The sequence below is a fragment of the Amblyomma mixtum genome, chromosome 9 (assembly GCF_055824585.1).
Source record: "Amblyomma mixtum isolate Tamu chromosome 9, ASM5582458v1, whole genome shotgun sequence".
NCBI lineage: Eukaryota > Metazoa > Arthropoda > Arachnida > Ixodida > Ixodidae > Amblyomma > Amblyomma mixtum.
Window position 1 is genome coordinate 115,721,230 of NC_143020.1, and position 24,561 is coordinate 115,745,790.

Genomic DNA, 24,561 nt, shown 5'->3' on the forward strand with positions numbered 1-24,561 from the left:
TGTCGAGACTTAATAGGCTGATTTGCTTGAGACGCTCTCTTCGAAAATTCCTCTCCAAAACTTAAGTAGTGTAACCTGAACGAGCTAATTGTAACGCTGGTCATTCATGTTACCTTACGGGCTATGATCTTGAGTTCCAACGCCAGACGACGATAAATTTTTCTTCGCCGTTGTTTCTGTTAAATCTGGGCAGCATTCCTTTTCTGCCGTACTGCTCAGTTCAGGTGGTCGTTACTCCCTTTATTGAAACCTGCTCCATCTTTCAATTCGGTCCTATACAACACACTTAGCGCCAAAACAAAACTTTAAACCTAGAAAATCTTTCGAGAAAACGAAAGTAATTACCTGGAATAGTATTAAAACAACTTCTCGCCGCTATACCCATTGGGCTCCTTTCACGAACATGCTTAGCGATAAATACTCTGCTCAAGACGTGTGTGTTTCGGGGGAGCCACAGAAGATGGAGGATATTTTAAAGAAGAAAAAATCGCTCATCATCCCCCATCCAAAGGTAGGCACACGACTACAAGCCTTATGGCTGTGCTAGGATGTTTATGGTACGTTGCGTTTGGGTGGTGCTTAGGAGTTGGCGTCGTCGTCTTTGTTTCATCCTGATCGGAAAAACATTTGAGAACGAACTTTGCCGTTCTTAGTTGTCTTTCTGTGTTGATGTGCACTCAAAAGTACAATGGAATGCGAGTTCGACTTCGAATTATAAGCTTGATGCTCATGACGTTCCTACTAAAAACTAAATGCGCAACTTCAAAGGACATTTGCAACAATCGATGATACTTGGTTTTCCACTACCAGCGTTGGTTATAGAGGCCGGTCATGAAAACAGTGAACGCAATTGCAAAAGTGTTGGCGGCGCCAACGTCATCGAGTTTAGGAGTTTACTCATGACCAAAGTTTAACGGGGCACATAATAAGGAACGGACGAAGGCGGCAGTCTATAAATGCGGGAGATCACTTTTCGTCGAGAAAAGGAAATTTCTGCGGATTCAGCCAAATGCCTAAGATGCCTAACACCATTAGCGTTCATTTCATTAATCAAATTGTCGGTGAAGAAGACTGCGTTAAAACCCTCAGTTTGCTGCCTGGCTCCTTCGGGAAGAGCACAAAGCAAAGAGCGGACGCTTAATAAATACCTTCCAAAACCATTAATAGCGCCTGAGTGTGGACCACCGTGGTGCGGACTACAATAAAGGCGGAATGGAAATGCACTCAAGACGCTGCCATATTTAGATACTAGACTCGCGCAATATTTGCCCATGCCTGTTATGTTCTCATTTCTTTCATTCTAAAGAAAGGTTTGGTACCTTTATCTAGAGACAAAAGGTGCGGCTATAACGTTCGAACGAGATGAAAGCACAGCTTTTTTCGGAATGTTGCGCTGCATTTCGGTGAAACCAGTGCAGAACCATATTAAAGGTGCGCTAAAGGGGTATCTGAACTCGTTTTTTTATCGCGGGAAATCGATCAACACGATCCCAGCATTCTTAGAAACTTAGAATTAATGTCCGGTGCGGCCGATTTCCCTAATTTAAATCGAATTAAACGTCCCGGCTACCGACTTTTTTTTTTTAGGTTTCCGTGAGTAAATAAATCCAATCAGAGGCTACACAGCCACAAATTAGGCCCACGGAAATAAAAATACGCGTGGACACTTTGCTTTCGCCGATCGCTACGTACCGTTCCGCCGATGGCAGAGCGGCAAGCTACCACGGTACTGGCTGTAAGGTTGTTTGACTCCTCCTACTGTTAGCGGTGAGTTAAAAAAAAAAGGCGGGAGCAGGGACGTTTAATCCGATTTAAATGATGGAAATCGGCCACACAGGACATAAATTCGAAGTTTCAAAGAATGCTCGGAACTTGTAGATCGATCTCCTGCGATAAAAAAGACGAGTTCAGATTCCTGTTTAGTGCACCTTTAAAACGCAAAATACAATGCCAACTCCTCACGAGACTTGTTGCGTGGCATATTTGTTTTATGCTTCACAGCTATGCCCCATTTTTGAACGTGGTTGCTGTTTTTAATGAGTCCTTTTCACTTCACACCACTATTAACCGATTCCCTCTTGAGCTCCTTCTCTCATAAACCTTCATCCACATTGTCTTGCCTTACCACGTCTTCCTGGGCATCTTCCGAGTCTTCAGGCCCCTTCCCACCGACATGAAGCTTCATCACCTTCTTTCCAATATATTTGTCTTAGCTTCTTAATACATGCCCAAACCATTGCAGACTTCCTTCTAAACATGTTATTTTGACCGTCCCGCGCGTGTGGTCAGTTCAGACTCCGTCCTTTCTTCTCACTGCGTACATCTACCGCATGTACTTATTTCTGCTACATTCGTCTCTTTGCACGTTGACCACCTCCAGGGTTATCGCTTTATTTCTGCACAGTGTTGCTGGCTTCACCACTATTCTATAGACTTGGCCCTTCAGCTTATTAGGGTTCTTCTCGTCAGGAAGCACTCTTGTAACAGCCTTGCAATTTTAACTTTGGATTTTTTCATTCTGCATGGATTCTGCAGGGCGACTTCCTTTGTGGTGTTTCTCTCACCATCAGTTGTTGAACCAATGTACCTTGCCTCGCTGTTCTCTGTTGTAGTTTCCTGCAGCCTTAGTTCTTCACATGTAACATCCATATTAGAAGCCATGTATTTTGTCCTGCTTCCAGATAACTCTTCTAATGTTCATCTCCAAGCCTCTTGCTATGCTTCTGCATTCTCCCCTCATTTCTTTCTTGAAGAGTTTAAATTTATCTCCTGATACATTATTCTTAGTACTTAATAATTGTTTTGCTAATTAAGCGAGTTACAACATTTAACTTGTCTTCTATGGCAATAAAACAACGGAAGATTCTGCGATGATAATGCCCAGTGTTTCCGTTATGTGCATTCCGCATTGTACCGAAGGGCTCACAATGCGGCCCAAACTTGTTCTCCCATGTATACACCTGAATAAAAGAAAGCAACATTATGAGAATACTTTTCTGTGAATTTTTTCTCCCTTGTACACCGGCTATTCTCGGGGCTTCAATCGAACACATTCAAGCTTAGCCGAGAAGCGCGAATGTTACAGTAGTCCGGAAACTAAATAGTACGCTGTTTTGTAAACTGTTACACCGCGCATATAGCACAGTACTTTTTCTGCGTATTCAACACCCTAACGTAAGAGAATAGGACGAACGCTATATTCTACAGTTACTGGTTATCATTGTCCGGGACGTTAAACCCCATAAACCAAACCAAACCTATTCAAGAGGGAACAAAAGAAGTCCATAATATATGCGGGATGTAATGGTACTCAAAACATTAGTAGCATTAGGTGTTGCTCGTTTTTATGCATTTCTGTCCTGCTTCTCTGGCGGTATTTTTCACCGAGTATTTCTTCGAGAAGCTTTTCGTGGATATACTGAACGCATATTCCGATTGTTGCTGTGTAAATCCCCGCGGCAATAAAAGTTTCTTTTTCCTCCACCCTCGGCACCAAGATGTCGCAGTGGGTAAGCCCATTCCGCCTTCCAAAGCAGGGTCGTAATTTCGCCAACAGAGCGTATAAGCTGCTGCACGCAGTTGCACGTGGCTATTATAAACAGTAATAATTCGGTGCGCTTTAATGCCCCAGCTGCGACCTCAGAACGCACAAAATACTGAGCACTTAATCTTGCTTCGATATTGCTGACACAACTTTGCAGCGAACATATAAACCATAGCATCACTCTAATAAAGTAGCAGGGACTCGAGAATTAGTCAACTAAAATTTCATATAAAAAAATGAAGAAAGAATTCAGCATTCTTTCATGATATCTACGAGATCAGCAGTAACCAGTAAATTAAATTTGTACACTGAGAAGTCTCAGTTTGTTAGAAGGACGTATTTTGGCCTACTAGCGTCCATTCCCGCACTCACTCTCTCTGAGAGCAGCAGTGGAGGAACAGGTTTTGTGCTCTACAAATGACATTCAATCTTATCTGTTTGGCGCGCCAGTATTTCCGCGGAGGCTTATTTTTAACGCACAGTAAAGTTTGCAGCTGTATGTTTACCGCACGTAGATCGCTCAACTATCAAGCCTTGCAGAGTATTCCGGAAGACTTCGTGCCGTATCAGAGATAAGCCGCTGGTCTGTACGTTGTGTTCTCAGGAGGAGCTACCCACCGCATATGAAGCTAACTAGACACGAAAAGTTCAGGCAACTTTATGCTGCTGCGACCGTGATTCCATGCGTATACCGACAGTGCCTAAGACACAAGCCCCTTTGTACGATAGGAGCTCCGTTTTATTTTTACCTCACGTAGACATTTGGCCCCCGCGGTGGCTCAGTGGTTATGGCGCTCAGCTGCTGACCCGAAGGACGCGGGTTCGATACCGGCCGCGGCGGTAAAATTTCGATGCAGGCGAAATAGTAGAGGCCCGTGTACTGTGCGATGTCAGTGCCCGTTAAAGAACCCCTGGTGGTCGAAATTTCCGGTGCCCTTCACTACGGCGTCCCCATAGCCTTAGTTGCTTTGGGAAGTTAAAGCACTCTAAACCAAACTAAACCATCAAGTACACATGCGATAGGCAGTAATACTAATGACTGCCTCTGACGTTAAGACACGGCAGAGCACCTACAGAGTCAGGATATGACTAGTTGCGCTTCAGTGCTGCCTAATTTCGAAACCGACAGCTACTGAAATAGTCGGAACGCTGCATTTAGGACATTTATATGAAAACAAAAACTTCCCTTAGACCAGGCAAAACTTTTAGGAATAAATTTTAATGCTTCACTTTCCAGTTTCGACAAGAAAGCCAATTGATAGTGAATGTTATTATTCAGGAAGTTGCCAGCACTGAATAATACCTGCCTTTCGTCTAACCGTTGAAACCGCGTCTGCTCCTTGAAGGACAGTCGATATTTTCGTTATTTGGACATCGCAAACATACCTTGCTTACTCATCTTTTCACAAAGAAATGGTTTCTATAGCTGCGATAACACCATTTTATAAATTTCGCTGAAGCCATGTTCTAGGACTCATGTGTACGCATTCTAATGTATGTAAAACTGTTCACCTGTTACCTTTCACTTAAGCAAATTTCGTTTTTCTGAAATGAAATTACTTCATAAAGGTTGAACAAATTCTTCAAAAGTGCATGCGTACTCACTGGGAGCCGGTTCTTGTGAAGTCTGGCGAAGAAACAGGACAGACGGAAAGTCGGAAACTTCGCGGCGCGTTTTATTCCCCGATATTTAAATTTATTCTCGAGATATGCTCTTGGCGCAAACTCTTTTAATATGGCCTTTTGAAACTGCTAGACTCTAGATCAAGCACTCCGAAAAACCCGAACGAAATTTTCAGTCGCTTAAGGGTTGAAAATCCCTCCCGAGGAATATCGAAATTAGCGAGAAAATTCGGGACAGCGCGGTGTCACGTCGAAGAATATAGCGCGCCGCGCCGCTATCTTTGTGCGTTCGGGCAAACCTTCGCGGGTAGTTTGCGCCGATCTAACCTTCCGGCACTTTCGCGGCTCTGTCTCGCTCTCCTTCAGCTTTTTTTTTCTTCTCTTTTCTCCCTTTCGAGAAGCCATTGAGAAAGGAGGTTAAACTACAGTGTTTGATGCAGCGTCCACAAGGTGGAGCAGCAGAACAATCTCCTACCGGCCTGCTCACCTTGTCTGCTATATCGATCCATGTCTCGTCCCAGAAATCATTTCTCAACTCTACCAATAGATGCCGCCACTTGTAATTGATAGTGCGTGCTTTCTCCGCGAGGTTGTGCCAGTTGCCGCAAAAACATCACCAAGCGGGAATGTTTGACCGGGCATAAGACACAAATTGTAGTGCGGACGGTCATATGGTTGGGGGCGTGCGCAAGTCCTTCTTCTATTTAACACATTCTTAAGGCCATGACTCATTTAAATTAGCTGGGAACTCAATTCCTCACCTTTATTTTTCGCAGTAGGGAAAATTCCCGTTTGATCGGAGTGAATATATTACGTTTTCCTTAAAGTCAGGGAACTCGCCGTTGAAGAAACGAATTCGTATTAGAGTCACAGCATTTGATTTCACGAAATTTGTATTTCATGATTGGGCCCGCCTCGCTTGTGTCACTGCTGTCCGCTTCTCATCGTTTTTCACTCGCATTTGTTTTCCTCTGAATTTCTCGATAAAAATTCTAAAAAACAATCTCCCCGCAAGCCATCAAATATCTTGTTTGTGCGTGTTCTGTGCATCACTGTAATTTGCAGAGTTGTCACTCTCTATTTAACCGCTCTAATCATTATCAGCAGCATCCACACAGCAGTATAACGGATGAAGTTCCTCCACCTCCTTCGCAATGAAGAGGAAACAACTTCTAAGGATGATGAACTATGACAATTATGCGCTCCTTGCTCAAACTATATTGCATTTAATTCTTTTTAAACGCCCAAACTAATAAATGTCAGTACCAGCGCTGAACACGCGCTCTGGTGTACACCAAGAAGGAAGTTGAAGAAGATGCCAGAGAGCTCAGAATGTAAGTGAATTTTAATTGTTCTGCAGCTTTAAGAGCTAGGGTACTGATTTGTTTCCTTTTGTGGGCGTAAGCGGGCCCATATGAACGCCTATTGATCAGTCTACTCAATCTTCGTTAAGATAGTGGTCACATATTTGTGATAACAGAAATGTAGGCCAAGGGTTACCTGCATCTTCCCCTCTGGTTAGTTTCCTCCTTTCGCGCTAATCAAACTTACTCCAAGCAATCCCTAGGTAAACAAGAGTACGCTTCGCCGCCGCTCCGCTGGGCGCCCCTCGTGCTTGAGGCCAGGGCGAAAACTTGGGGCGTTGTTAGTCCCAACGCCTCGCACTTCCACCTTCTCTTTCTCCTGCATTCCAGCGACGGCAGGGAAAAAGGAAGCGCCGAGATTTGCCTAGAATATTACGACATTCCCACCAAATGCGCATGGCGTCCTCTGCGATTAATTATTTTGGTTTTTGGTCTCTATTGATTGTCGGAAGTACAGTCTTTTTCAAAAGTAACCAGGCTGCGTGGTTTGCTTCTAGCTCTTGCAGTAGAGCCCTTACAGCTTCCCTGAAGCTGAAATGGTCGTTAAAGGTGAGGACAGGGGGTCTTCTTACCTTCCAACGCCTTTAGACCTATAGGAAAGCCACAAGGGCTCCACTATACAAGCTAGAAGCAAACCATGCAGCCTGGTTACTTTTGACAAAGAGTGCACATATTGTCACGAGATGAAACTGAGGTTCTCTCAACACAGTTGTCGTTTGTGTGCTGTAGTTGTGCCATTAAGACCGTGGTAAGAAAAATTTATGGCGATCAGTTGCTTTAATTGGGGAGGGGGGGGGGGGGCAATGCGATAGCATGCTTATTTCAGTCAGTTCCAGTTCTGATCCTATTCTGGGTTCATTGTCTTTCAGTTTATAAATTTTCCAATTCTGTTTATCTTCGAATTTCAATTACGCAACTAGCAAAATCTGCCACATTCATAGATCGCGGTGATTCCTCATATAGCTATCAGCGCAGTTGAGCGATACACCACTGCACTGGCAGGCGGCTGTTTCAAACACTGCATGCCACCAGTAGAAGTTATCAGACAGAGGTTGCTCTTCCCGAGCAATGCTAGAAGCAGAAGCTCCCGCAAGCTCTTTGGTTTCGCACAGATAGTTCTTCTTCGGGAGGCTGTATATATTTTGCACGTAGGGCTGCTGTGGTTTGAGTCATGTTCTTCTTATAGTCACTTTCATTTCTGCTGGGCAGTTCTTCGAGCGGCGGGTGTGTGGGAAGGTGTGTGGGCAGCCGCATAGAAAAAAGGGTGGGACGGGGAGGTGGCTGATTGGCGGTGGTGCTTTGCAGAGCAGCTGGTTTCCACACTGCGCTCTTGATTTCGATTTCACCGTCGCTTTTTAATAAACCTTGTGCAGGGTTGGAGTAGGTTGGTTGAGTTGTTGGCAGTTAGTGGCGCTTCTGTTGTGTAAGCGTGAGTGGCGGTGTAGTCGGGATGTGTATCGAAAGTTGGGGGGGGGGGGGGGGGGGCAGCCCGCTATCTATAGCAGCCCTTGACTTCTTATAGGGTGGTGTAGTGGGGAGGAGGCTGGTAGGTGCTTCTGGAGGGTGTTTTTGGAGACGCCAGAATTTGAGTATTCTGAAACTGGTACACTCTGAACAGAAAGAAGCAGCAGGCTGTCCTCTAAGCCAATAACTTTTATAAAAAGAGTGTGCGCGCTATACGACAACTTGCTCCCTTTCTACTTTCATAAAGGCGTATTATTCGTGTTTAGAGTCTACCGCTTTGTCAGCAAAACGAAAGGCGTAAGGAGCGCTTTCTCGAAGAATATTCACGTCGGCGCCGGTCCCCACGACGATATCTGACCACGGCCGCTCTTCTCTGCAGCGTCGTCTCGTCAGAGCACTGACGTCATCCAAGTGAGCCGCAGCTTGACCCTCATCATCGCCGTGTGTGCGCTGGTTGCCGTGGCAGCCGTTATCCTAGTCGCCATGGCCATCGTCCAAGCGCTTGCGAACCGAGGTAATTATGCCCCACTGAAATGACCGAGCGGCTAAGCTTTATAGACGCGTTTGCTTGCCCATCGAGATCGCCTCCATTTATACGAGGCCGGAAGGTGCGCTTAACCGAGAAGACCAGTAGTGTGCCCTCGCCTGTTTATGCGCTTTTGGGCACCACATCAGTGCAGGAAAACGCACCCACATTTGTGTATTGCGCGCTTAACATCCCTCGTTTATTCCCGAATGTGGGCATGGTTGGGTTGTTCGGGTGGTCATGGGGAAAGGCGCTGTAACTGTCTCACTCACTACAGACACCTTAACCAGTGCCGTCCCAACAAAGCCTCTGCGTCTTGCGCAACTCAGAATATGGAAGCACGAGCAGTTTATCTCAAGGTTCCCCTTATCGCTTATATAACAGTCGAAAATAACGACTGCATTTGACCCTCTGAAGCATGACCTTGCGTTTGTTGCGTTAGGTGCGTGGAATATTCATGAGGCCTGTTTAAAATAAAAACTTGGGACCTTATTAACCGCGTTCTAAAAGAAGAAATGGGACAGCATATGGATGTTTTCCTGCCCCGGAAAATAAATTAAGATGGATTAGTAGGGATTAGTGCTTGGGTTAGTGGGGACTAGTGGTTGGATAAGCTGTACTGATGGGAATCAGAGTGGACTGGTGCGCGGATTAAGGTGCAATGGTGGTAATTGGTGGATTAATGTGGATTCGTTGAGATTAGTGTGTGCATTAAGGTGAAACAGTGGGTCGAATTAGCATAATCTCATATCTTGAAACGTGAAACGGACTCGCATAATCTAGTACTGAGATTTTCAAATTTGGTGGTGCTGATGACGTCACGATCCCCTCGACTAATCAAGAAATTTCGTTACGAAGAAACCGGGTGGTTCTTGCAAGACGACACCCTAAATGCTGTTGTATTAAAGTGGGGGGGGGGGGGGGGGGGGGGTACGGGGGTACTCTACTTTCGTTGAAGCTCGACAAGGGGCGTACGAAACCTAGCTTCCTCCCGTTGCCTGCAGTTGGCACGACGCTCCTCCGAGCTTATCCGAGTGACTCCGAGCTTCACCCGGTTGGGTTCTGGTTTATGAGGTTTAAAATCCCAAATCGACACAGGCTGTGAGGGACGACGTAGTGAGGGGCTCCGGAAATTTCGACCACCTGGGGTTCCTTAACATGCACCGACATCGCACATCACACGGGCCTCCAGAATTTTGCCTCCATCGAAATTCGACCGCCGTGGCTGGGATCCGACCTTCACCTGGACAGAACGACTCTTTCGCTAGTGGCCCATCTAGTGCTAGATCAGGAAAAAATTTTCAGGTAAATTGTTTCGTACTAAGCGTTTTCTGCAACCAGTGGTAATGATAATGGAAACGAGAAAATCATATGCGGCAAAAAGTTAGTCGGGGGAATCCAAATGGACCTGAAGCGATCAGTTCCATCACTGCAGAAAACGTTCTCCCATCAATTACAAGTTCACTTTCTCTTAAATCTGATGTAAGCAGTGTACATGCACTCTTCAGTCCCTAATCCGCATTCTTCGTATTTGCAGGCAGCAAGAAGCAGAACACCACGACTGCCCTTCCAGGAACTGCGAATTACTCCCTCGCGTAGCACCAATGCCCGTGTCTGTGCACAGCGCTGCGACCAGAGGCCGCTTTTGAAGACTTATAAGTGTGACTAGATGTCTGCAAAAAGTATGATAGCAACAATATACCTCATCTTGCTGTAGATTTTACTTTCAAATGTTTTTCTCGCTACCGTGGCAAGCCAGATACAAATGTGCTGCGGAATCTGTCTGCGGATATGGGAACATTTCTTACGTGGAAACACCCCTTGTTTTCGCGACGTATAAACACTGGTCGGCCAGGGTGTCTCATAAGACGGCGAACCAATTGTCACTGCCATCATTCGATTCAAACACTGTAAGGAAAACGCCTCTCCCAGCAATCCTACTCTCCCCACCCCCTTTACATTGCAACGCATGCGGCTAGCCCAAATCCGTACTGTTCCGCTACGTATGGGAATGCATTTCCCCACAGGCAGCCCCCTATATCCACTCATTCCTCCTGAGAGGCTGCTTTGCAGACCGCTCAGCCCGCCGGCCAGCAATGCTAGTGGGCCGAGCTCTATACGTGAAACTCAAGCCCGTGGATTCATGGACCACCAGCGCACCACACAGGCGACCTTTTTTTTTTTCTCATTAAAGTTGTTTCCATCCATACATCCCCTGTTACTTTGGTCTGATCGCAGCAATATCTCACTAGGTTAAATGTCATCATTCCATCGGAGTTTGCCGTCCTGCATTACGCCTCCCTCGCCTTTTGTATTCGAACTGTCATCCGGCACGCCAACTGCCTCAGTGCATTACGTATCCTCCCTATTCTGTTGTATTCTTGCTCCTGGTATAATTTATAAACTCTTTCGAATCGGTCTACCTTAACCACTGAAATCAGGGGTCAGGACTGGGAAGAGAAAGGGAAAAAGTGCGGAACAACCAATCTGAGAAGGCAGACATTACGTGATTCATCGCCTGCCATCGTCGCTCAATGTCCTGCGGCGAGATAGTTGTCGTTTAGTTTAACGCATAAGAGGAGGGAGTGGGCTTGGGCAGGGCATGTAATGCGAAGGCAAGATAACCGCTGGTCCTTAAGGGTAACGGAGTGGATTCCAAGAGAAGGCAAACGAAACAGGAGGCAGCAGAAAGTTGGGTGGGCGGATGATATTAAGAAGTTTGCGGTAATACGGTGGCCGCAACTGGCGAAGGAAAGGGTTATTTGGAGAGACATGGGAGAGGCCTTTGCCCTGCAGTGGGTGTAGTCAGGCTGATGATGATGATGAACGCAACCTGATTCTTCCCTATTTCTGATTCTTCTCGAGAACTTCGCCATTCAGCTTTTCTTCCTTTCTACGATGATGGTGATGCATGATGATGCTAAATTCGGTCTTGATGGCACTGACTTATACATAATGTGGTACAATATTCTATAGCCTCGCTGTGAGCTAGCCGCAGCAAAAAAAAAACAGAAAAACTTTGAATAGGAGCAATGCGAGCGCAAAACGTCCACATACTATATCGGCGTTCGTGGCTGTACTGACGTCTATGTACTATACCGACGTCCATGGATATTTTGACGTCTAGGTGCATTTTTTCGCGTTTTTTCGCGTTTCATTAATGAACTAATTGCGCCTCAACCAAATTTTCCCACTGCAACATTTCATTACACACTATCTCTCACAATCATACTTTCACACTTCAGGGAACGACGTAATCGTGCGGACAAAATTTGCGAACATGTTTCGTGACACTTTTTGCTGACGCGACAGAGACATATAATGCTTCCGCATTAATAATTCTTAAGCATGCCGCTTTTACGCGAGCCCTTTGGAGATGCGTCTATTTCAGCGCGTGGCCATCTTTTTAGATGACGGAGAAGAAGAAGCCATCTGCAGGTAAGAAGCCGACTTTTGATCGCTCTTTCTTCCCCATTGTAATTCCATGTGAAGCACCTTGTCCAAGAACTTCGAGGACTACATATGTTGCTAAGAAACCAATACGCTTATTATTCGTCCCTATACCCCACGCGCGCTACTGCAGTTCTTTTTTTACCGACAACACAACTGGCTCCCGTGACGTGCCTCTTTCATTGTGTGCCTGCATGGTTTCTTACTGTTGTTTCCGTTATATCAGGACGCCCACCGCAAGCCATGGCCTCGATAAAGTAGGATTTAATGGAATTTGACTGGGTGTTGTTCCTCTGAGTGCACTGCCATAATGGTCATTATCTGCTCGCTCAGTTGTCCCTCGATCAATCTTTTCTGATGCAGCAGACGATTTAATGATACCAAGCAGCCAGTCGGTCAGATGAAGTCGTCCTTAACCTTTCCGAAAGCGAAGGGCCGGTAACAGCACTGACGTATTCACGACAGAGCGTAAACAGCGCGATTAACCTTAGTGCTCACTACAGTCGCGGTTCCATGAATGTGACAGAAGTCGTCTCCAGTCCAGTTTTTGAGGGAATGTGCAAAACCTTCAAATAAGAGAGTAGAGAGCGAGTCACTCCTTTCATTCTCAAAACCAGCTCTTTCTCACAAAAAGTCGATTCAAGACGCTTTCTGCCGCAAACGCGGCTTATGGGGCTCTGAATTTACTCCAGGCAGCGCACGTTGAGGTGTTTTTATTAAACGAACTTTTTTCCTTTCTTCACAGGCTTGATCAATGGGACAGAGATTCAACAGAGATATACGACGTGAAAAGCAGGGAGGCATGACCAGACAGCCGTATGTGTTGAGACTTATATATTTGCTAAAGCATATACGGGCGTTAATTTTGTGGACCACCAGCAGAACCTTTGCACATATTCACAGGCAGGGTTCAATCGTGAATAAGAAGGTATATAATGCTGCTTTACGAATGTCCTTGAACTCGGCCGAAACCTTTACGGCGCAACAGCCTAGCTTCGCTGAACCAATCGGCGCAACGTTAAGTTTTGTCCTTACAGGAAAAGAGCACGCAATAGAGAAATCTCCGTCATGACTGGCCGGCATTAATTTTCAGTTGCCCAGGGACCTATGAATGTGAAGCAAAGAATCACCACTTCCGCATATATGGCCGCTAACCCATTAATGTTAACGGCTCGTACCCTTATTGGCGTCATAAGTTAATTACAGCCTGATTTCTGGTCTATTCGTATGGTTTCGTTCACTGCTCATTCTAAACGCTCGCTTTTGTAGAGAGAAAAGCACTGAAGTAACAGTGAAGAGAACTCCGTACAACTTTGGCCCTTAGTAAAGGTTGATTCTTTGAATCGAGCATTCTAGCTATGTTGGTGTTTGTACACTCTAAACATAAAGGCGTAAAAAGGGAGTAAAGTTGTCCATTAGAGCACTCCTTTTTTTATTTATTTATTTATAAAAGGGGGTGTTCTTGAGGAAAGCTTACTCTTTGTTGACTCCAAGATAATCGTGTGTTTTCCTGCCACTCGGGCTAAACGCGTGACGTCAAGGACAAAATATGCCTCCCTAATCACCTCTTAGGAATAAGGTAAGTGTAGCCTAGCTTCGAGGATCTGCGCCCCCCTCCTACTCAAATAACTGTCCTTACGCACCGGAGGTTGCTAGCGAGAGCAGCCGACGGTGGCGACACCTGTGCTCAATTTTTGACCTCATTTAATCCATAAAAACTTCTTTGTCTGTAAAACTAGAGTGCTCGTTGATAGAATGCTGCTGTCGATCAGCAGCCTTACTCCAATTTGTTCTGAAATTAAATCCGCCTTTCTCATATGGCCGCTCTGCGCATGCGCGCCTATTCTCCTTCGGCTGCTCTGGTTGAAAACAAAACCGCCAGCTCCTACTGCGCATGCTCAGTTCATGTTAGTGACAGGCGCTTGCAACAGATGGCGGCAGCTGTCGGACTCTGATAATAGATGTTCTCCCGTTGTAAAGGGTGTGACCGCGACATCATCGTCATCATCATACTCACCGCTTCGCAGATCAGCTGGCTCCTGGTGGAACCAGATCGGCCCTGCATCTCCCACGTGCTTTTGTTTTCAACCAGTAGCAGGCGAACTTTCTCCAGTCCCCAGAGGGCGCCACATTTTGTGAAACAGGCGGATTTCTCTGGAGCCTAAACCCATGAAGTAATTTGCGCTACCTAGCGAAGGAAACATGAACTAACAATTTCTTCAAAATGTTTGCACATGCCGCACATGAATAACATAACGTTCTTGTCCTTGGTGCTATGTTACGTTAAAGGAGCGCGAGGTCGTCCAAGGAGGCCGCCAGGAGCTCTGCGAAGGAGGCGCAGGAGATCGCGGATTCGGTCCTGGAAATGTCGGCGGCTTCTGTCGTTACCCGCTCCAAGTAAGGCTTGGTGGAGGCCTTGGTAGCCCCCTATCGGCAACCACGCAAATTAGTAACGGCTAAGCCAACTGCAAAGAAATAAACATTTGGGGCGCTGCACACTCATTAAGGATTTCCAGCCAGCTATCATCATCATCATCATTTATTAACCCTTAAGGGTCCCGTGGGGACATTACATAAGGGGGGGATACAATTGTCCGGCGGTCATACATAAGAAAAGGCAAAAAAAAAGGAGAGAGAAAAAAATAAAAACTAGAAAGAAAACTAGGCAAAGCAAAACAGTAAACACATCAATATAGTCAATCAAAAACAATGTGAAAAAGACCAACTCGGCATATATGGGCATTAAACTGTTAACGATCTTTGTCTGAAGCCTACGTCACCTTGAATATTGAGCATCGAACCGAAACCGAAGTGAAAAACCAAGTGCTAGTTCCTAATTCGCATTTTTCCGTAGCGTAGCCGGGATCGAACCCACGCCCTTCGGGTCAGCAGCCGAGCGCCATAACGACTGAGTTACCGCGGCGCCTTTTTTCTCCTAGAACACGCAGGCAACTGACATCCACCCTCCCCCCCCCCCCTTCCTGTCCTCTTCCTGACTCTCTCCTGCACATTAATCGCTTCTTTGCGCTGGTAAATGCCGCAGCGCTTTTTATTGAATCGTAAATATAACAAAACGGAAAGAGAAGATAGATGCTATCTTTTGCTTCTAACTACTATCTGAACCACCTGATCCTCGGCAAGCGCAAACTAAAGGGACGGGTATAAGGTAGGAACGCGGAACATCAATAGGAGGGACGCAAATGGCAGAGGTGAGAATGTGTAGAACAGTATATAAAAACCACATTCACACGCAAGCGCTGATGCCATGTCTGTTGGCGTTGAAAAAAAGCAACCAGCCCACTTTTATACGATAGCATAGTACCCCCACCGGCGCAAAAACCAGACGTCGTCCTGAAAAATCCTGATAGTTTGGCGCGAAGTCACGTTATAAGTGACATCACCAGAGCGGAGATATTCCGCTGGCTGGAGGGGAGCGACATCACGTGACCGAAAGTGACGTCACCAGACTGGGTTCTCCTGCAGGAGGCCTTGTATTGGAAGAGTGCCCTGTGTCTCACAAGCTCCACCAGTCACTTCCGACAAAGGCATCAGCAGCTTCGAATGGTATCGCACATTGCATGCAGAAGCTCTGCCCAGTGCCCCTAACAATGGACAAAGATTTAGGTCCCTCAGCCTGCCTTAGCCAGCAGAGACTTGCAATGAACTTTCTATTTACATATTTAAAAGGCATTGGACATCTCGAATAAGCTTTAAATTCACTTGCACGTTACCTTCATGCATTCTTCATGCAGTGAACTTCGTCTGCCCATTTGTCGGACTATACACTCCATCATTCCATAGGTTACTTCAATACTCGCCGTTGCATCCTTAGTACCCATTTAATGGCCGCATTTTATCTTCATTTTTTTTTACCTCTTCCACTCTGCTCTCCTTCTGTCTTTATCTCCCAAATTCCCCTCCCTACGCAGAGTAGCATGCCCGCGATTTTTAAACGCCGGCTAAATTCTCTGTATTTCATTAGAGTTTCCCTCGGTCTCTCATTGACAACACATAATGAAATTAGGTGTCCCTGCGTTTCTCTGCTCCACGTTTCCCTCCTTCCATTTAAGCCTTTTGCTGCCGAAATGCACCCTGTCTCGCTGCAGTCAGGGCGCGTCCGTCTCCCACAGGGCCGCCGTGCTGCAGCTCGAGGCCAAGGGTCTGCGCGAAGCGCTGGAGAGGAAGCACGCGAGAAGCTCGGCCGACAAGCAACGGGCTCAGAAGCTGCTGCTGGACGCTACCGCCCTCCGAGACAAGCAACTGGCCAAGGCCGTCAAGAAGAACGCCCAGCTGGCCGAACTAGAGCCCAAGGGGTCGCCCAGACCTCAGGGGGAAGAAGCGGACAGCCCTGGCATCCACGAGTAACCTCCGTCCCTGTTAACATTTTCAGGAGCCGCTCGCCATTTCTATTGAGAATTTGAATGCGTTAGCATTAGAGCTGAACTTCGCTCCAAAACCGCGACGCTGTCCGACGTCACAAAGTTCGCTGATTGCTCGAGAGGTTGATGATAAAAAATTGGCAGAGGCTTAGCTTGGTTAAGCCCGGAAGGTTGCGAAAGCAAATTACGGGCAAGTTTAGCGACTACAGTAGTGAAAGGCGAATGCCTGAGTGCTGCACGGAACGCCGGAATTAGCTTAAATGGCTATTGAGGTGTCCACTAAACCACAGAATTGGTAAGGCGCCTTTCCTTCCCTCCAAATCAACGCAATCTACAAAGCTGTCTATGTCAGACCGCATAAATGAACGCCTGAATTAAAGTGCTATAAAGGTGTCCATGGAGTAAACCACAGAGTTGGTAAGGCGCCTTTCCTTTCCTCCAAATCAACGCAGTTTACAACGATGTCTATGTCAGAGCGCATCAATGAACGCCACAACAGCGGTCAAGCTAAAGGTCAAACGTGGATCCGCCGGGACGACGCTGAAGGTTCAAAACTGAGCGCAGCATTGCTTTCGCAATAAAACTTTTATTTCCGCCGATCTGCCCCTGGCACGGAGGCCTAGGGGACGGGGGCCGGGACCTCCGCGACAAAAGACTGGCGAAGATAGATTTGTTCTTCGCGGCTTCAGCCGCCAGGCGAACAGCTCGTTGCTGGTCGGCGGTGACCTCGCTCCGTAGCAGGGCCTCCTAGGCTTCTCTACTTTCAATAATGTCCCCAGCAACCGGGGATCCGGGGCATTCCCAAATTATGTGATCGAAGGCTCCCAAGGAGTGTGCAACACTTTCGGCCTGTAATGGTCGCCAGGTGGCGGCCTCTTTATTGTGACAGAAGTTACACGACCTTGTGATGTCATCGCAACTTGCCATGAAGGAACTCCCTGATTGGTCTGAGAGGTCAAGTGACCTTGTCACTTCATCACAACCTGTCAGCAGCTGGCCACGAGATTGTAAGCAATCTGCCCACCATGACAGATGGCAGTTCAATTGATTATTGGTCGAGAAACGTCTGGTTAGCTTGTGACGTCATCACAAGCTGCCCACCGGGTTGTGAGCAACCTACTTTCTAGACAGCAACATAGATATGGAATTGAAATAAAAAATCAGAAAAAGAATGTGATATATACATTTTTAACACATGCTGCGACAGATGTGAAATACAATGCTATCACACTGCACTCGTATGGTGACTTAAACTTCTCCGTAGTTTCTTTTCCCCCCCGTCTAAACAGATCACGAGGGCCTGTCCTGCTGTCTGAAATTAGTAGTGTTGCGCTATTTCCTTGAAATTCTATGTCGGAGCAGGTCTTTTAGGCACGTCTACATGTACCGCACTCAGCGGTGCTCGTTTCGAAAGTGGCAAGGCTTAACGTGTTGGCGCGTTTTCTATATTGTATGGTTCGTGCGAGACAAAAAAAAAGTCTGCACACAACAGCAGAAAAGCTGCTGCTGTATCGACCGCACACGGCAATTGTTCCTCCGGCACCTTCGCTGCAAAACGAACGACGAGCTACAGCGAGGTCTGCTTTTTATGCAGCCCTGCATCTGTGCACACGCGCCAACCACGCACAGAAGAGGGCGCTAGCTGCAGCGCCGGAGAGGTGGCGGATTAGCGCCGTCGAAATTCTTTCAATACCGAGGGCATTAGGAGGACAATAACGGCGAAAACTGCCCGGCGGCTGCGTATATGTAAAGGCGCTACCTGTCAAACGCGGTAGATGGCGGCTTCACATGCTCGCTCAGTAACGTAAGAAGCACACTCTGGCTGGCTGCTTAGAAGCGGTTACGAGCGAGAAACAAAGCGTCCTGACGCAGCGTCCTGTAAGCAGCCGCTCTGTCGACCCCCTCCCCCCTCCCCCCTTCTCCCAGAGTAAGAATGCGGCATGGTTTTTTTTTATTTATTTCAACCGAAAATTCATTTACAAGGGTAAAAGACGCACAATGCTCTAGGACCCATAGCCAGAGGCTAGTTTCGGGTCCATCACAATATTGTACATTTTAAATGCGGCACGCGAAGACGACGCATTGCGTTCATAAAGTAAAAGTCACATTCTCAACAATTTAGAGATAAACAAAAGCAAGCGTACACAATACACACATCCTCACAAAAAGAACGAAATACACCATAACTTCACATATTCATCAGGAACGTTTTCAAAGACTGCACAAAGTTTTTCAGTTTAATATCGTCAGGTATACCATTCCAAATCAAAACTCCACTGAACTCTATTAGTCCTTGCCCGTAACAATTGCGACACACTGGTGAGTTGAAATGTTTGGCACTAGTCCTCCCCCCCCCCCCCCCCCCCCCCCAAATCTTCTCCCGGAGTAAGAATTCGGCATGGTTCTTTAAAGCCTGACGTGGTCGACGCTTTGCTCTTCTTCGGCAACGTGGAGAAGAAGTCAAGGCGCCACACTGGTGGCCGGACATCTGTGGCCATCATCTGGTGACGCTTTGCAGGGCTTAAGCAGTGACGGCAGGCGCTTGCCCAACCCATGGTGGCAGGGCCACCGTGCCTTTGTTTCCTCACAACCTCCGCGACGAAGGAGAAACAGCCGCTGCCGTAGCTCTCCAGTAAAGCACTTCACACGTCACGTGTAAAGGTCATGGATTGAAATACGCCCAGCGGCGGCGTGCGTTTGTACTGTATTTTGCGATAGCATTACAAGTACGCTAAGGCCAAAATCAGTCCTCATATATAGATTGCGCCAATTAGCCGGAGAGAAGTGACGTCACTAGACCGGAGCATTCCCATTGGTAGCAGGAAACTACGCCACCAGATCGGAAGTGTCGTCACTTCCGGTAAAAGCATCAACAGCTGCTAGGGCTATCGCAGTGTCCACACAACGGAATCAGGTGTCGCTGCGAGTTATATTATTATCGCTTCCCTTCTAAAATAATTGCGGGGTTAGTTTCCTTCCTTCATCAAGAGCGCCTTGAAGAAAAGTAACATTTTCACTCGGTTTCCGCGATTCTAAACACATTGCTTTCACATGAGTGTCCTAACGACGCCCTCACCTCCCTATGTTCAGTGTGTGCTCAATAGCGCTTGTAAGAAACTCCTTATCGGGCGCAGCGGAGTGTCCGACGATGAGGAGAGTCGGCTACTGCTGCGACGCGCCAGCACCTCCGCGCCTGTCACCGCGCCTGCTGTGGACCGGCCGGACGCCGACATCGTGGCCATGGTCTCCAGGAAGGCAGGGGAGAAGGCCCTTCGGTGAGAGAGCGGTCATCAACGCGAGGAGACCAAGCGTCGCAGAACACGCCACTGTACAGTGTGGTACAGCATTATGTACGGCGATGGCGACTTGGCAGCTGACTGTCGGTGCCTGAAACTGTCCCCGGTTCGAACTCGAACGCGAAGGCCGCTTTTCGGTGGAGGCAAAACGCAAAAGGCTCCCGAGGGCTGTGCTATGTCTTCGCCGTCGCTAACAATCAGGCCCGATTACTCGCATCAGGCTCCATCACCACAGACTCATCAGAAATTTCAGATTAAGCAGCCATTGCGCTCGCTCTCATCTCCACCTCTGCCACCAAAATTCTCGCCGACCCAATATCCGCCCTATCCAATTTCGCGAAAGGCCTGATATCCCGCACCGCGGCTCAGATTCTACGCTTCTGGCATTCCACCCACCCGTAACCCTTATCTGGACCCCCGCACACGCAGGCCTCCCGGGTAACGAGGAGGTCCTCGCCCGAGGTCTCACTTTTCGGGCTGGAGTTGGACCCCTCCGCCATCTCAGGAGCGTCTGCTTACCTTCAAAGATATCCTTACCCACTACCGAGATACCCGGCGCGTTTACGCCCCACCGGCTCCCTCTCTAACTCTAACCAACGCCTCCCACTGAGGCCGACTCCAGACTTGTACAGCTCCCTACCCTATTCTTATTCATGCCAGTTACCCCGATCAGTTCATCTCCTCCTTTAAGATCTGCGGGAAACCAAGAGGCCTTGTTCACATCCTTCTCATATGCCCTACCTTCCCACACCCTCTATCCTCAACCATGGTGGAGTCATACTGGGAGACTTTCCTGGCCAGCTCCACTGCTGCTGACCAGCGCCGGATAATTACCGACGCCTTGAAGCGGATAGCCCTCCTAGGGTTGTTCCCTAAGGGTTGCCTCGTGCCACGTAAGGGGAGGCAGGGTTTGCCCTCTCTGCATTGCTTGGCAATAAATGTTTCAACCACCACCATGTCAGTGCACATTAAAGATCCCCAGCTGGTCGAAATTATTCCGGAGGCCTTCACTACGGCGCCTCTTTCTTCCTTTCTTCTTTCACTCCCTCCTTTATCTCTCCCCTTGCGGCATGGTTCGGGTGTCCACCGAGATATGTGAGACAGTTACTGCGTCATTTTCTTTCCTCAAAACCAGTTTTCAATCTCAATTTCTTCAACAGTCAACGGCCACTGAGGCGTAATGGACACTTTACTAAAACAAAAAGATATTTATATGGGTCATTTACAGTCTCACCTGTTGACGGTATGACGGGGAGGATATACCTCTATAGGAAGTGGGTCAAACTGGATATAGGACATATGGCATATTCTGATCACGTTGGTGTTAACCGGCCGAGGGTAAACAGCGGCGTTGTCCTGGACGTGAGCTTCACAACACTTCTTTCACAACACACTTCTATCTTTTCTCGATTGGTGCGTTCATCTGCATGGTTTGGTTTGGTTTGGTTTGGTTTTATGGGGTTTAAAGTCCCAAAGCGACTCAGGCTATGAGGGACGCCGTAGTGAAGGTCTCCGGAAATTTCGACCGCCTGGGTTTCTTTAACGTGCACTGACATCGCACAGTACACGGGCCTCTAAATTTCTCCTCCAAAGAAATTCAACCGCCGCGGCCGGTATCGAATGAGCGCTGGCGTCAATATAAGATATAGGACATGTACCGCATATAAGTTCCAGGGTATGTGGATATATCTTTGATATACGGGAGTGGCGTTTATCGTGCAATACACCAATGCTGCCTGTGCACGCACAAGTGGCGACCCCTTCTCAATGACTGTTGAACGACACCGTTTCGATCCGGCGCCATATTGCAAACGGAAGCGTGGAGTTCCGGTCAGTGGTTGGCGGCGTGTAACGACGAGGCAGAAAAATGTGAAAAATGCGAAATCAAAACGTCTACATACTATATCGACGTCCGCGGCTGTTCTGACGTCCCTGTACTATATCGATAAAACTTGGGTTGGGCCTAGTTGGTACATGATGTTGTGAAGGTATAGGATGCGCAATCAAAGGACGAACCACGAAGAAAGACACAGAGACACACACACTTCCGCGACTATTTTGACGTCTAAGTGTATTCTTTCACTTGTTTTCGCGAGAATTAACTAATTATGCTTCATCAGCCAAATGTTTCCTAAGGCAACATTTTTTCACACACTATGACAGTCACACTTTCACACATTTATCTTTAGAGAACGACGTAATCGAGCGGACAAAATCTGCGGACACGTTTTGCGGACACTTTTTACAGGCGACGTAGCCTTATATTGGTTTCACATTTAAAAAAATGCCATCGATATAAGTGAGACCAATCACGCCCACCAGCTCGTAAGTAGAGAGAGCAGAAAACAAATGAATTCTCAGCACGACTGCATTCTTCGTTCCCGGAAGCGGCTGAAGTACACAACGGCAAGACAATAGTGTTCAGTACGAAACGGCCGTCTGCCGAGGCTTGAGAACTGTGACGTTGCCATTAACGCCGCCATGGGTTTCTTTAGTAGCGTGTACTCGAATGCAAGCAGCACTACCAATCCGAGCCTGGAAGAAACTGCAGATGTGCAGCTGACGTATTCTATAGTTTGATGGAATACCGTGTAGTCGGGGAGCAGCATAGTAGAAAAAAATCTTGGACCACTTACCCTGTCAAAATGGCGGCGTTTTGACATGAATAGAGTATCGCAGCGATCTCAACAACTTACATGCCCTGAAGTGCCGTGGGTAACAAGCGCAGAAAAAAGGGCACTAAATAACTTGGGATAACAGGGAAATCATTGTTAACGAAACAAATTTGCTTGCAGGCTTGTATCTGGAATCTGATAACGCAGATGACCCCGACTGAACTGAGCCGAACAATCGGTAACCTTCACCCTGCTTGCGCTAAATTATTGCGGCGATTAGTTAAAGCCACGTAAGCTATACCTTTAAGGTTCGGCTTTTAATTGTTAACAAGGAACCTAAATGGATTCCCCAAACGTCAACTAACGTTTTAACATGGTCAGCGACCCAAGATTTTTTTCTACTACGCACATTCGTAGCTATACGCCCGACGGTAGCGACAACGGCGAACAGCAACGCTATGCTAAAACTCCTTAATGACTCAACGTGCATCGTAGCAAAAGAAAAAAAAAACAATAAATAGCGATGTTGCGAGCTAACGGCGGGTGTTTGTGGCGCTTAATTTTTCGTTTACCAGGAGCTCCTTCGGGAAAATCGACAGCCTCAGCTCGGAAACAGCCACGCTTCCAGGAACACCCGAAAAGACGATCGCTGAGGCTTCAAAGTTAGTTTCAAAAAGCCCTACACTAGCACCGTCTTGCAACGTCAGCCCAGGGGCAAAGAACGGACTGAAGCCGTCGAAGGCCGCCAGTCCAGCATCATCCACATGGGCCAGTCTCCTCCCCCCAAAGCGGAAGGCCGAGAACGTCCCGAAGGTGGAGGTCAGGGCTCCACCGGCTACTACGCCCCCTGGGAGCCATCTTGTGCCAGCTACGACGCCCTCTGGGAGCCGATCTCCGGCAGCTACAGCGCCCTCTGGGAGCCGTTCTCCGCGGAAGACGAGCTCTATGCAGCAGGAGGAGGCGGAACTGCCCAACGTCATCAAGGGTATCCTGGAGTCTGCGCATCAACGTCCGTACGTGGCCTCGAGGTAGTCTTATTACCTAGTCAGCGCGTTTAGCGCACAAAGTGCAAGGGAGTCTATTTAATTCTGGCTCGCTTAATTCGAACTTCAGGCTTATTCGAATAGACGATTTGGTCCCGACAACATCCCACCCCGATCAGGCTCCTCTTAGTTTTAACTACGCTAAGTGAAGGCAAGTGGCGCATCAAAAAGATGGGATGGCCCATCAAAGTATCTGTCATCAATAGTAGTTGTAGGAATAGAAGTAAGTAGAAGTAGTAGGTAGTAGCAGAGTGCCAGTACTAAACAGTACTAGTAGCAAATAGTAGTAAGTAACAACCGAAAGTAGTTGATAGTAGTAAGGGGCACTTGATGAAAATAAGAAAAGGCGCTGCTGCTGCCACTCGTGGAGAGGACAGCTCAGTCGTCTGAGGGAGGGAAAGAGTTCGCTAAAAAGGGCGAGAGACAGAAAGTTGGAGGAGAATGGAGGGTGCCACTTCGTATGGCCTTTAAGCTCCGATGAATTTGAAAGTCACGTCCTTGTCAGCAGGTTGGCGCATTCCATGTATGTACTTTACGAGGGAGATGTAGCACCTGAGCAGCGCAGTGATTACAGCCAGGGCGAGAGCAGGATGTCGGCAAGTTAGCATAGAGGAAGCAGCAAGAGAGGGAAGAATAATAATGTAGGTGTCCGCAAAAGCGTTTAGTACTGAACACGAAGGCCTAGCAGGGATTTCTTTGGGGTGAATATAAAATGCTTCATATCTCAAATGGGGTACGTTTTCAAGCCAAGCAGCGAGCTCAGCAAGTAATATTTCTTAAAACCTTCTCATATCTATGCCCCAGACAGATTTCGCCACGAGACACAATATCTTTTCCTATCTTTTTTAGCTCCGTGTGCAAACAAAAGTACACCACGATGTCTTGGGTGTTTATCTGACAATTCTTCCAACTCGATGTCACAGTTTTCAACAGTTGTAACACTTTTAACGAATTATTTCGAACATAAATATCTGGCCTTGTCGGTAGTTGATGGTCGGCTAAACCCTGCAGAAAGATACGACCTAATAAGAGTAGAAGACGACACAAGCACTGTGTCGTACGTTTCTCTGGAGACCGACACTCCACACTTTTGCTTCGATAAATGTGTTGAAGAAAGGCTGTTTCCGAAATGATATGAGGCATACATCCAAGAGAGAAGGGGAGGGGTTTAAATGAAAACTATTTTAAGCGTTTTTACAGCCTGTATGCTTCGTAGCACGGCGGGGTTTAAGGGCTACAATTCGGTCTTAATGTACT

General features: G+C 47.3%; 2 protein-coding genes across 7 annotated transcripts in view; one reads left to right on the forward strand and one right to left on the reverse strand.

Moving 5' to 3' along the window:
* The window catches only part of LOC149330872 (thyrostimulin alpha-2 subunit-like), a 233,407-nt gene that overhangs the window by 49,098 nt on the left and 159,748 nt on the right, over positions 1 to 24,561 (reverse strand). The window contains exon 1 of one of the 6 annotated variants that reach the window (XM_089561581.1): positions 5,150 to 5,499. The exons of the other annotated variants lie outside the window; for them this stretch is intronic. The gene's annotated coding sequence lies outside the window, so the exon portion shown is untranslated. Of the gene's footprint in view, positions 1 to 5,149; positions 5,500 to 24,561 lie in introns of those variants that run through there. 6 annotated transcript variants of the gene reach the window in all.
* Positions 11,898 to 23,293, forward strand: LOC149330873 (uncharacterized). The gene is made up of 4 exons (XM_089561273.1): positions 11,898 to 11,959; positions 16,078 to 16,332; positions 19,485 to 19,625; positions 22,837 to 23,293. Exons 1-4 carry the CDS (start codon positions 11,898 to 11,900, stop codon positions 23,291 to 23,293), a joined length of 915 nt encoding a protein of 304 aa, XP_089417399.1.